The 13,490-nt window shown below is 36.7% G+C and overlaps 1 protein-coding gene across 2 annotated transcripts in view; it reads right to left on the minus strand.

The window, feature by feature from the left end:
* The window catches only part of Cdc20b (cell division cycle 20B), a 67,440-nt gene that overhangs the window by 15,873 nt on the left and 38,077 nt on the right, over positions 1 to 13,490 (minus strand). For both annotated transcript variants that reach the window (XM_058583119.1, XM_046456381.2), the window contains exons 5-6: positions 11,267 to 11,360; positions 5,936 to 6,052 (exon numbers count right to left, since the gene is read on the minus strand). In XM_058583119.1, coding sequence (XP_058439102.1) covers positions 5,936 to 6,052; positions 11,267 to 11,360 — 211 coding nt within the window. The remainder of the gene's footprint in view (positions 1 to 5,935; positions 6,053 to 11,266; positions 11,361 to 13,490) is intronic.

A 13,490-nucleotide genomic window follows, 5' to 3' on the forward strand; every position in this document is an offset into this window, starting at 1 on the left:
ACTTAAATACTTAGGATAGAAAATTAAAAGAACTCTACTTCCAAGTTGGCAAGTAACTCCCAATCATTTAGTTTTATTTTGAAGTGGGTAGCCTGAGAAGATTTCACTAGGTGTACCAGTGCATTAACTTGGGCAAGGATAGTAAATTATGATATGGTATCTGTTCCCCTCAGTGTGTAAGATTTAGGAAAAAAATGTTGAATTGGAACGTTGGTCTGGCTTATTGAAAGAACACTGAATAGCAACAGTCTTAAATTTTTAAAGCTTAATTTTGGATATACATGGTAGTGTGTGGTTCTCTTTTAAGATTTTTTTTCAGGTGATTTAATGTAACATAATACTACTTTAGGAACTTCAGAACAAAGGAAGTAGCTTAATGATCCTGAAGGAATTTCTTCTGATGGTGGCTTTTATATTATCAAGAAAGATCCTATTTTCAGTTTTGTGTGAGCAAGTTTTTCTAGTGTAGGAAAATGTAAAGGTATGAAATTTTGTAAATTGTATCTTAAACTTGTATCATAATTTTCAACATCCAAACCTGAAAATTGTGACTTATGGTTAAAATGCCTTAGGCATGAGGTTTCTGCTCAGAATTCCAGTTTTCCCAGTTCCTTCCAGACCTCAGCCAGGACTTAAGTTGATATTCAAATAGAAGTCTGGAGCACTCAGTAGGAGACAGATCTGAGGCCCAAGAAAAAAAAAAAAGAGTAAAAGTGTCTTTTTATGGGAACTCAAACTAGATTAAACCAAAGAGTAAATTGTATGGCATTTACTAATTACTGGCCGGTCAAATTTTTTCTAGGACTTTGCTTTTTTCTTAGATTCTGTATTTTTTTTTTGAGCTCATGATTTTGATCCTACAGACAAGTTAATGTTTTTCTGATAAGTTCTATTTTTGATCAACTGGAATTTTTTTAAACATTGCAATGAGATTTCACCTGAAAAAGCTACAAGGCCTTTACTACTATGTTGTGTTACACTTGTGTTATGTGTTGTATGTCTGTGTCTGTATGTGTGTATGTCCATATATCATGCAGTGATATGACAATTGACAGATGAGGAGCGCTCATGAAAAATTAAAAAAAAATGGATCCAAATATCTTTGATTCACGTGATTCAAATGGCTCAATTTAAATTTGGTAAATAGATGAAAAAAAAGATGTCTATAAAATTTACAAGTATTGTTTTAAAATGTGAACAGAAGGAGGTTAACAGATGAAAAAGAAAAATTAGAAGGTTATAGATATGGATTTAATAGAGGGAAAATGTGTTTTGGATAAGAGTCTATATGATTAAGCAATTAAGAGTGTTTAAGTAAATGATATAAAGAAGGTCTGTGTAAGTTGCTTATAAGTGTAAGATTTTGAGCAAGTAATCTTAAAGAAATTAAACAGATGGTTAAACAAGTGCTGTTGTTTTAGAGAATTGTGCTATGTTATTTCTTTAAAAGCTAAACTTGGTTAATATAAAAACATCAATGTAATTGGTGCTATTAATGTGTTCATATCTTCCAGGTATACAAGTCTGTTAGGTAGAAGCTTTAGAAAGAGCATTATATCAAGCTGTGTTCTAAAGTTGTATGGTAATTTTAGGCTTAAAAGAAAAACATGTTGGAAATTTATTTATCATTTGTGTTCTATAACTGGACTTGTTATCAATAAGATATGTAAAGTTCCATGTTACTTTTTACACTGAGATACAATTTAAATGTATTTTTAAATTAATGAGAGCCTAATCTGTGTAAAGGTTTTCTTGTAAAACACAAAAATACTTTGCTACTTTTCTACAAAAGGTTAAAAGCTTTCAGCCTTTCTTTAATTCATGTTTTGGGTGTGATATTGTGTTAGCTAATATTCAAGTGAACTTGAGCAACAATTTATGTAGGCTTTGTAAAATGATGTTTAAAAAGCAAAGATCAGTTTCAGAACTACAGTACTTAAGATTTATGAAGAGCCCTGCCTTACTTGAGATAAGGCTCTGTCCCATCTCACTACATGTGAAAGTGACTATGGAAGAAGTAGGCCAGATTTCAGTACATTTAAAGTTGTGTCCAAAAGTTGGTTTTTGTCACAATTACCAGGATCTCAAACAAGGGATTATAATGTATAACTCTACCAAAATTCAAGGTAGCTATTACATGAACTAAATATGTTTTTACTCTTGATAATTTTATTTTGTAGTTTTCTTATAAATGATTTAAGATTGCCTGTTAATGTTTTGCAGAGGTACTGCTTTAAGAACACACAACCTGGGTTAATTTAAGATAAGGAGTTATCACCTACAGGAGAGAGAGATAGACATTAAAGCCCAGTACTCTTAGTATAAGGCTGTTGAAACTTATTTTCTGGATGTTTAAGATTAAGTTTTAAAATTAAAGTTAAATTAAAAGGGCCAAGAAAACCAATATTTGGCTCTTGCCCTCTGAGTCAGTCTGAATCAGGGAATAGGGGACTTCTCCAAAGAGCTTTGCAACTCTAGGCCACATAACCTCCCGATCAGAGAGATTAATGAGACCAGTGGAGGACAGAAAGCCAATCAGTGCATTTGCTGTGAAGAGGAGGGTCATCAGAAAAGGGAGACATCCCTGATGCTTCCAAGGGAAGCCACATGGTCAAGCAAGGCCTGGACCCATCCTAGCGCAAATGGCACTAGCGGAACTGAGAAGCTGCTGTAAGTTCCCCGAGGACTCCCAGGGAAGCTCAGCTGACTGTTAACAATAGATAAAAACAAAAGTCAGTTTGACTTGCTTCATCTTAAACACTTAGCAAAGACAGTCAAAGCCAAAGCACAGCTGTTCCTGGGCATTTTAAATAATAATAATAGTTAAATGTAATTTCCAAAAATAAGTAAACTGGAGGCTGCAAAAGAGATTCTCAGACAGGAATGCCTGATAACTATCAAAAGGAACTACCAGAGTAGTTTTTAGTTTAAGGCCTTTATTTCTAACCTACACAGGTAGGCTTAGTGTTTGCAAGTATGGTTATCCAGCCCTAAGTAACAGAATTAAAGATTTCTCTATTAGACACAGAGGTTATACTAGTAAAAGGATTTTGCAAGATCAGATGACATTAAATTATTAAACTATATCTTAAGGGAAAGAATGTCTATAACCCTAAAAGTTAAATGTTGTGTTTACATCCCTGACATTTCTGGCAATGTGACAAATGTCCTTAAAGATTTACATGCTCAGATAGAAGCCATGTCCTCAACAACTTTGTCATGGAAACAATATCTTAGCTCCTGGTTCTTGGTACTTCCTGGTGGAAAACATTGTTAGTCTTTGTCTTTGCCATCATACTCATTGGCATATTCCTGTGCTATGGCATTTATTGCTGCATCAATATGGTTCCAGTACTAATGAATTCTTGTTTCTCTTATAGACCATCCATCACTCAAATGGCCCTCCAGACTATTACTTCTCAATTGGACTTCTATCATAGACCACTCGATAGACCCGATTTTTAAAGGGGGACTCCAAACTGCTTGCCCCACACCGTCCCTTTTCAGCCTGAAGAAGCCAGAAAGATCTTCTTCGCCCCCCTTCCTTATAGCAGTAAGAAGTTCCCAACTTAGAGGGGGGAATGAAGCCAGATTTAAAGTTAGGTAGTCAGTGTAGTTAGGTAACTCGGGTCTAATGCCGAGTGAAATCTAAAATGGAGACCATGCTGAGAATGACTCAGGGAAAACACAGGACAACTCATGGAATGTTAATGAAGTCCCGAAAAGGCCCTAGGCCAAAGTCCACCTCAAAGAAATGTTAATGAACAGCCCCCAGCAAAAAGGTGCTGACTCAGAAGTCCTTCCTGACCAGATTACTTCTTTGACCCACCTGTGTCCCACCCCTCGGGCCTTCCCACCTACATTCCATCACTGAAAGAACTATAAAAAGGGGAGACAACATCCCTTCCACGGATTCCACCTCTTGGGTCCCCTTCTTCCTCTGGGAGAAGTCTTTTCTGCTGTCCTTTAATAAACTTCTAATTTCTACTCTGAAAAAAAAAAAAAAGAAGCAACTGTTGGACTTAACAAGGAGGGTTTCTTTGGTGATATTTGGAATAGCAGTTTCAGTTCAACAGTGAGATTTAAAACCGACTATAGTGGGCTCAGGACAATGTGGGGAAATGGGAAATAGTATAGACACCTTTTGACAAATTTGCTGTGAGGGGAGAAAAGAAAGGGGCTACAGCTTGAAGGAAAAGTGGGAATGAAAGAGGGTGTTTTGCTTTATAATGTTGTGGTTTGTTTAATATTTCTTGAAAATTTATCCTCCTTAGGTGGTCTTGACAATAAATTCCCTTGGAAAAAGAACTACAAAACAAAAGAGGACAGAAAAGTGCTCCCTTTAGTGATTTTGCCTTTTTCTATTCATTCCTCTCTGTAGATGTTTCCCTTCTCTCTGCTCCCCACTCCTCTACAGAGTTCACACTGGCCCTTGCCTTCAACCTTAATCATCCAGCTTGCATGCTGGTTCATTCTCTCTTCTAACTTCATTTATCATGATAGGCCAAGCCTCTGCCATGCCTCACTGCCTCCTCTACTATGACATTCCAAGAACAGTTCCCCCCACCCTCTAGAACACCTCCCTGCACCCTGTCTTTCAGAGACATCACCTTTCTCCTGCTTCAAAAAAACATAGAATCATCTTAAATTCATCCATCTTGCCCAGTATTTTTACTCATGGAGTATAAATAAACCCTTAATCTTTAGTAATTCTCTCCTGCTAAATGCTTTCTGTATACTCTACCATGAATGTTACTTTACATTTTTCCTAGTCAACAAGTCCCCAAACAAGTATAGGTTTCTCTACCTGACTTTTGAATTTCTTCATGATCTGCATAGATAGGTACATACCTACCTATGCACCAGTCCCCAATGTAGCGTCTTCATTGCAATTAATTATCATTAATTACCAATATTTTGTCTTTGATCATGCTGTTAGCAGCACCAAAATTTCTCTTTCTCCCCTCCACACTTACAAATCCTACCCATCTTTTAAGACCCAGATGAAGTCTGAATATCTCCAGAGTCTTCCTGGACAACTGTAGAGCTCACTGATCCCCTTATAGCTCATTATATTGCATAGTTCATTATTTATATTCCACATTGGCATGTTGGTATCAGTTTCATGTGAGTTAGTACTGTCTTCCTAAGTAGATTATAAGTTAGGCACTTAATAAGCACATCCAATATGGTAACTGATTTGATTTACCCATGTTAAAACATGCATAAGAATAGGCCAACATTAGTACAGTTCATTCTAATACAATAAAACAAAAATGCATTTATGAGCCAGGTACTATGGCACAAATCTGTAATACTGCCAGCAAATCAGCAGGCAGAGGCAAAAGTATCACAGATTCAAAGACAGCCTCAGCAACTTAGTGATACGTTGTCTCAAAAATATTATTTTAAAAGTCTGGGGATGTAACTCAATGGTATAGTGGACCTGGGCCCAATCCCCAGTATGGCAAAAAAAAAAGTATTTATGAGTAAAAATCCTCTTGTTCTTCTACCAATAAAATAACACCCTTTGCTGAACATCGAGGGTGCACAAGGAAAAAACAACTACATTACTACATTAACCATAGTTGCATGGTACTTCATTGGAATATGAGACAAAAGGACTATCTGATTCTTTCAGAATCAAACTTCTAGTTTATGTCAGAGCACAGAAAATATTGTCATTTCAATTTTTTTTTTGTACCAGGGACTGAACTCAAGCGCACCTAATCACTAAGCCACATTCTCAGCCCTTTTTTGTATTTTATTTAGAGACCAGGTCTCACTGAGTTGCTCAGGGCCTCGCTGAATGCTGAGGCTGGCTTTGAACACATGATTCTCCTATCTCAACCTCCCAAGCTGCTGAGATTACAAGTGTACACCACCATGGCCAGCTCATTCAACTTTTTAATTCACAATCTAAACAATAACTTACAGTAGTCATTTCGAAGACCAGTAAGATGAATCTTCACCTCTGGTTGACATATGGGATAGTTTTTATCACAGAACCTGTTAAGATGAAAGAATTCATCTCCGGCTCCATATTGGCAACCTACAAAGAACAAACATTTAGAACAAAGTTCTAAATATCTCTAAAAGTCTGAAAATATAATGTTTATCCTTGTAGGTATTAATAGAATACAAAGCAAAAAAAGAAAGTGGTCATCATTATAGAAACTGTAGTACAAAGAACTGGGGAGAAAAAAAATGAAGAGAGGAACTAGGGTTATGGCTCAGTGGTAGAGCGCTCACCTCACATGTGCAAGGTCCTGAGTTCAATCCTCAGCACCACATATAAACAAAATAAAGTTATAAAGAAATAAATAAATAAAAATGAAGAGGACTTCAGTATTAATTTAAACAAGAACATTAAAAATTATCCTGTGGCACATTTTAATAAAAAGTACATGAGTGCCAGACTTAAGTGTAGATAACAGGTCTTCTGGGGAACACACAGAAATACTACATCAGGCTTGAACATTTTATTCTTTCACATGAGATTTTAAAACTAAAGTGAATTTTGTACATCAATGTTCATCACACCCATGCTTACCTGGTGGACATACACCCTCCTTTAATTCTTTGTCAATAAATATTTGTTGATTCATTGATTTTAGCTTTTTCTCTATTTCTGTACCAAAGCATACAGAGTTATCACTTTGGGCTCATTTTACCAGGACTACCTAAGTCATGATGGCATCTTTTGTTCTCTTTTCTCATTAAAAGACTCCACTAAGTTCAAACCACAGACCACTGTCTTTTCATCTTCAACCACTTATTTATCATCAAACTGAGAATGAAAGAATCAATAGGAACCAAGACAAACCAGGTGATTTGTGGTCACTGTGACCCAAATGGCTTCTGATAAAGGCATGAGAGATTCACAATGCTATACCGTTACACCAAATTATTACTCATAAATTCCTACTGCAGGAACACAGATGGTCTGCAACTTAACAATGGTTCTACTTAATAATTTTTCACCTTCACATCATTATTCTGTTTTTCATTTCAGTACAGTATTCCAAATAAATTGCATGAGAGTTTCAACTCTATTTATAAGATATGTTTTGTGTTAGGTGACTTGCCCAAGTGTAGACTAATTTAGTGTTCTGAGGATGTTTAAAGTAGGGCAGACTAATAGATTATGTTTGGTTTTATTAAATGTATTTTCAACTGACAATGAGTTTATTGGGACATAGCCACATCACAAGTCAAGGAACATCTATACCTCTGAAAATGTATAAAATAATGTTATTTGAGAAATAAGACAAGAAACATGAATAGAATGCTGTTAAAAGGGGACATTGCAAAGAAATTACTCTTTAAAAATTAAAACTAGGATAACCAAAATTAAGATTTAATAAGGCTGTTGAACAGGACTGAGGTAATAATTCAGGAGAGAGAAAACAGGTGAAAAAATGGAACAAAGAAGATAGAAAAGTGAGAAAACCAATACAGAAAGATCAACATAATAATTTCAGTAAGAGGGCTGGGGCTCAGTGGCAAAGCACTTGCCTAGCACATGTAAGGTACTGGGTTCAATCCTTAGCACCACTAAAAATAAAATAAAGCATGCTGTCCATCTATAACTACAAAAAAATTTTTAAAGTAATTTCAGACAGAAAAATTAAACAAAAGTGAATAAATTAAAGATACTTTTTAAGAACTATAGACTATGAATCTCTAAGATTGAAAAGGCTCACCAAGGAGTATTATAGCCTGGATATGAGGTGTTTCCCCCAAAAAAGCTCATGGTGTTAGGCATTGCAGAACTGTTCCAAAATGAAATTATTAGATTATGAGACTTGTCACCTAATCAATGGATCAACCCATTGATGGATTAATAATTTGAATGGATTTCTGGGTAGTAATTGAAGGCAGGTAAGGTATAGCTGAAGAAGGTAGGTCACTAGAGGTGTGCCCTTGGGGATTATATATATTATCATTGGTTCCTTGCGTATTCTTTCCCTCCCAACCCCCTGCTTCCTAGCTGTCATAAACTGAGAAGCTTTCCTTCACCAAGCCCTTCCACCATGATAGTCTGCCTCACCTCAAACCCAGAACAATGGAGTCAGCCAACCATGGACTGGAACTCTGAAATTTATCCTCCTCTAAGTTGTTCTTGTCAGGTGTTTTGGTCCCAGCAATTGAAAGCTGAGTAACACAATAGGTACTGAGAAGTAGGTCATCATTGTGACTAACCTGACTGCGTGGTTTAGAAATCTTTGGAACTAATTGTTGGAGAAGTTTAGAAAAGTTTGGAGTTGCAAGCTGGAGAAGACTTAGACTATTGTAAGCAAAGCTTAATAGTCAATTCTGGTGTGAGTTTAGAAGAGCAGAATGCTAACAGAATGTAGACACTAAAGACTGCTCATGAAGCTTCATGAGAAAAAAATCTATTGGGAATTGGACTAGTGGCCACTCATTTTACGTTCTAGTAAAGAAGTTGCCTACATCTTGTCCAAGTCCTTTCTGTGAGTCTGAATTTTAAAATGATGGATGAATTCATCTGGTGGAGGAAATTTCAAGGCAGCACAGCATTCAAGTGGTGGCAGGATTTTGCTGGTGGCTTTTAGTTAAATTTACTGTGATAATCAGGAGCAGAAAGCAGATAAGAAATATTTGAAAAACTTGCAGTTTGACCAGAAAAAAATCATGTATAAAATAGGACCAAAGAAGGTGTGGTTGTTGAAGAGATTACTGTCAGTGCTGATTCTGCAGGAATGCAAGATGCTGGAGTTAAGGATTTCAAAGAAAGGCCTGGGAGGCCAGGCAGAGTGTGGCAGAATTGTAATCTCTGCAGGTAGCCCCTGAGAGGGCAATGCAGGAAGATATAAGAAGGATGCCAAACCTGGAACAGAGACTCCATAAATTAAGGCATGCCAATAATGTGAAAAGTCTACCAAGAAAAGCTGCTAACTGTGAATAGAACCAGTCTAAGAGAGAGATCAGGTGGTGTGTGACTGTCAAGATCAAAAGGGTGGGGCTGCCAAAGCCCTCTGGGGATCATATCTTGCCATCATGTGCCTCAGAAGCTAGACATGGAACTACAAAATTTGTTTGCTCTGCTAGGTTTCAGTCTTGTTTTGATCCCATCCCTTCTTTCTATGTGCCTATTCCTGGGAATTTTATTCCTTAAAATGGAAATGTTTACTCTTTGCCATTAAATATTGGACATATAACTTGCTTTTTGATTTTTATAGAGAATCACAACCAACAGTTGGCCTTGAGACTCAGATGAAACTTTGGACTTAGACTTTTGGGCAACGCTGGAACTGTTAAGACTATATGGACTCTTGGAGATAAACTGAATGTATTTTGGATTATGAGATGAACATGAGTTTTTGGAATCCATATGTGGAATGTTATGATTTGGATATGAGGCATCCCTCAAAAGAAAGAGGTGAAATTATTTAATTATGAGAGTCATAAACTAATCAGTGGATTAATCCATTTGATGGACTAATGATATGAATGGTTTACTGAATGGTAACTATAAGCAGGTAAGTCAAGGCTGGAGGAAGTAAGTCACTGGTGGTGTGCCCTTGAGGATTTTATATGCTGTCCCTGGCTTTCTCGCCTGTTCCCCCTTTTCCTCCCTTCTCACTCCCTCCCCCCCTCCTCTCCTTGGCTACCATGAGCTGACAACTCTCTTCTGCCATGCCCTTCTGCCATGATGTTCTGCCTTACTTTGGACCCCAAGTAATGGAGTTGACTGACCACGGATTAAACCTCTAAAACCATAAGCCCAAAATAAACTTTTCCTCCTCAAAATTGTTCATGTCAGAGATTTTGATGATAGCAATGAAAGCCTAACTAACACAATGAGTACTTTTTTTTAAAGAGAGAGAGAGAGAAGAGAGAGAGAGAGAGAATTTTTTAATATTTATTTTTCAGTTTTTGGGAGACACATCATCTTTATTTTATTTATTTATTTTTTAATGTGGTGCTGAGGATCGAACCCAGCACCCCGCACATGCCAGGCGAGTGTGTTACCGCTTGAGCCACATCCCCAGCCCATGAGTACTTTTTTTTAATGCCAAGCTTCCTCATCCTGAAATTTTAGAGCACTGGTGATAAGAGATATTTCTAAGAGCATCCGGGGAGAAAATGATAACGGCATACAAAGTATTGGAAATTAAAATAACATATGACTGCTCATCAGCAACAATTAATGCTAGAACACAATAAAGTTCAAAATTCTAAGCAAAACTAGAATTTATAGCCACTTGAACTATGGATCAGGTATAGTAGTAGAAAAAGGACATTCTCAGAAATAATGGACTTAACATCCAAGAAGATAAGTCCCAGGATTATAACTGTGCAATTGGCTAAGGGAACAAGCAGCCTGTTTAGCAGGTTCAGAAGGAGGTTACCGAGGAAAACAGAATAAAGTAACCGCGTGGAAAATATTATCAATAGTTGTAGAAAAAACACTGGAGGGGCTGGGGATGTTGCTCAAGCGGTAGCATGCTGGCCTGGCATGTGTGCGGCCCAGGTTCGATCCTCAGCACCGCATACAAACAAAGATGTTGTGTCCGCCAAAAACTAGAAAATAAATATTAAAAATTCTCTCTCTCTCTCTCTCTCACTAAAAAAAAAAAAAAACACCCTGGAGCATTTAGAGGAAACATTAATAGTTTATGGACATCTGTTAAATGAGGCAAGTAGGAAAAACAAAGCTATATTTAAAAAAGAAGAATACATATGGTACACTATTTGGCTTGGTGGTGAATATAGTTTTATAGGAAGATGATATAAACACCAACTACTAACTTGATTTTTTAAAAGTATGATGTGGCCATGTCCAGAAACCAAAGAATGAAGCAGGAAAAGAACCAAGTTCTTATCTACTACACTAGGAGGTCATGATAAAGTCCAAAATTATAAGAAATAAAAGTTTGCCAATATTATACAAAAATATATGTAAATAGCAGGAGAATCACTGGAAAAGCTAAGGGTGGTACCCTCTAGAAAAACAGGGCTTGTGGGCTGAGGTTGGGGCTCAGTGGTAGAGCACTGGGTTCTATCCTCAGCACCATGTAATAAATAAAATAAAGTGAGAGAGAAAGAGATTTGCTGTCATTTTAAAAAATTTATTAAAAATAAATAAAACTTGGGGTAGAGGTGGTTAAGGTAGAAGATTATGAGAAGCATCCATATCTTACAATAACGTTTAACCTAATATATTTTAAAACAAGGAAGAATTGAAGGATGCAAGGTAATAGGAAAGAAGGACAAATGAAAAGTCTTTGCCTCATACCTTTCCAAATACATTGGGATTTATCACAGAGCTGCATTTTCCCATCAGTTTTCTGAACCACTTTCTGGGTAGAAAATAGTTGGTTTGGGCATTTCTGAAAATAAACACACATAAAGAGAATGCATCTTTAGAAACACACTTGTACATCTCAGATGCAATAAATGAATACAGAGTTATAACTGATGATTCACTAAGAAGTTCAAAGATTACACATTGCTATAGCTAACACCACAATAATTACTATTATTTATTAACTAATCACTGTTCAATAAAAAATGCTGAGGGTTAATAAAAATATATATTGCTTATATATTTATACATTATTTATAATCTCAACAACCCTTACAGCAGATATTCATCAGCTAAATTAAAATTATTTTTTATTTTTTAGCCTAAAAATCTACTTAACCTATAAACCAATCTCATACTATTACACCTTTACCAACTAAAATACAGACAGAGATCTTAAGAAATTTGTCCAGATTTTCATGAGCACAAAAACTGTTATTAAACTGGGCCAGTATATAAAGCACATTTCTGACATTCCTTCATCCAACTTAGATCAAAACCAGCTAGGACAATTAGCAATAAATAAATGGAAAGAAAAAAAGCTTATTGGAATTTTCTAAAAACATACTAATGAATAGTTAAGGCAGATAAAATTCATTTTTGTTCCTTCACAACAGCATCTTATATGTATGGCAATACCTAAATTTCCAATGATTCAGACCAAAATCTCTCTGACAGGCATCTTTTTAATATTTTGGTTTCTCTCTCAGTCTTATCGGACATAATAAACATTGCCCATCACTGAATCATGTTTTTTTATATATATGTCCAAGGTAGAAAGATGCATTTGGGGTAAAGGATTCATTGTTGTGGAAACTATCCTAAGCACGTGCTTGGCAGCACCCTGGTCTTTACCCACAGGAGGCCCCTCTCTGACCTGTGACAATCAAAACCATTCTCAGACATTGCAAAATGCCACCTGAGGCACAAAATTACCCTGAGGTGAGAACCACTCACATTAAATAGCATTTCTAAAATGGCCTGCTGTTCAGTAGTAGCTCAATGCAACTCTTTTTTTTTTATTATTTTTTTTTTTAGTTGTAGATGGACACAACACCTTTATTTTATTTACTTATTTTATGTGGTGCTGAGGTTCGAACCCAGTGCCCCATATGTTCGAGGTAAGCACTCTGCTACTGAGCACAATCTCAGCCCCTCAATGTAACTCTTTACAGATTCACTTATTCAGAATCCCATAGAATCCCCAAAGCTGAACAAGGCATTTTCCCACACATGCTTCTCTGTTCTGTCTACTCAGAGGTGCTCATTACTAGTGAAATCTACTTATTACTTTAACTAACAACCCAGAGCTCACTGATATGAACTCTCAAAGACTCCACAGCCAGTCAGGCCCTCACTGTAGAAACATTCTCCAGGTGATCAGTGAGGACTGCATGAAGACCACATGTATTTACTGGAAAGTATCTTTACCACACTTGGTGCTTTTTGACTTCCTACTGGTCATGACAACAGATGCTCTACATAGAGCTGTAAAACAGTTTCTACTATCCCCTGCCAAGGTCCCTCAGTGATGTACTAGCTGGCATGACAATTGCTGTAAGAAAGATCTTTCCAACACCACCGTGAGCCTACAGAGCCACCAACCTTTCTGCCACCAACTACCAGACGGGATATGGGGAAGGAAAAGGGAATTTCTGAGGGCCTGGAGAGTAAAAATTTCAAGCATCAGTGTGGATGCTAATGACCTAGCCCAGGGTGATTTCAACACACCTCTCTCACCATTAGATAGGATTAGATAGGTCATCCAGATATACACTGTGAAGATAATATACCATGACCAAGTGGATTTCATACCAGGGATGCAAGGTTGTTTCAACATATGCAAATCACTAAATTCACCACCTAAATATAATTAAGGACAAGAATCATATGATTATCTCAATAGATACAGAAAAAGCTTTTGACAAAATCCAGCACCCACTCATGTTAAAAATGCTGGAGAAACTAAAAGTAGAAGAAACTTATCTCGACATTATAAAGGCTCTATATGACAAACCCAAAGCCAACATCATACTGACTAGAGAAAAACTGAACACATTTCCTCGAAAATCAAAAACTAGACAAAGATGTCCCCTCTCACCATTCCTATTCAATATAGCCCTTAAAACTATAGCCAGATCAAACAGGCAAGAAA

Source organism: Marmota monax, unplaced genomic scaffold (assembly GCF_021218885.2).
Source record: "Marmota monax isolate L192 unplaced genomic scaffold, Marmota_monax_Labrador192_F-V1.1 WCK01_AAM20220418_F8-fsc00037, whole genome shotgun sequence".
NCBI lineage: Eukaryota > Metazoa > Chordata > Mammalia > Rodentia > Sciuridae > Marmota > Marmota monax.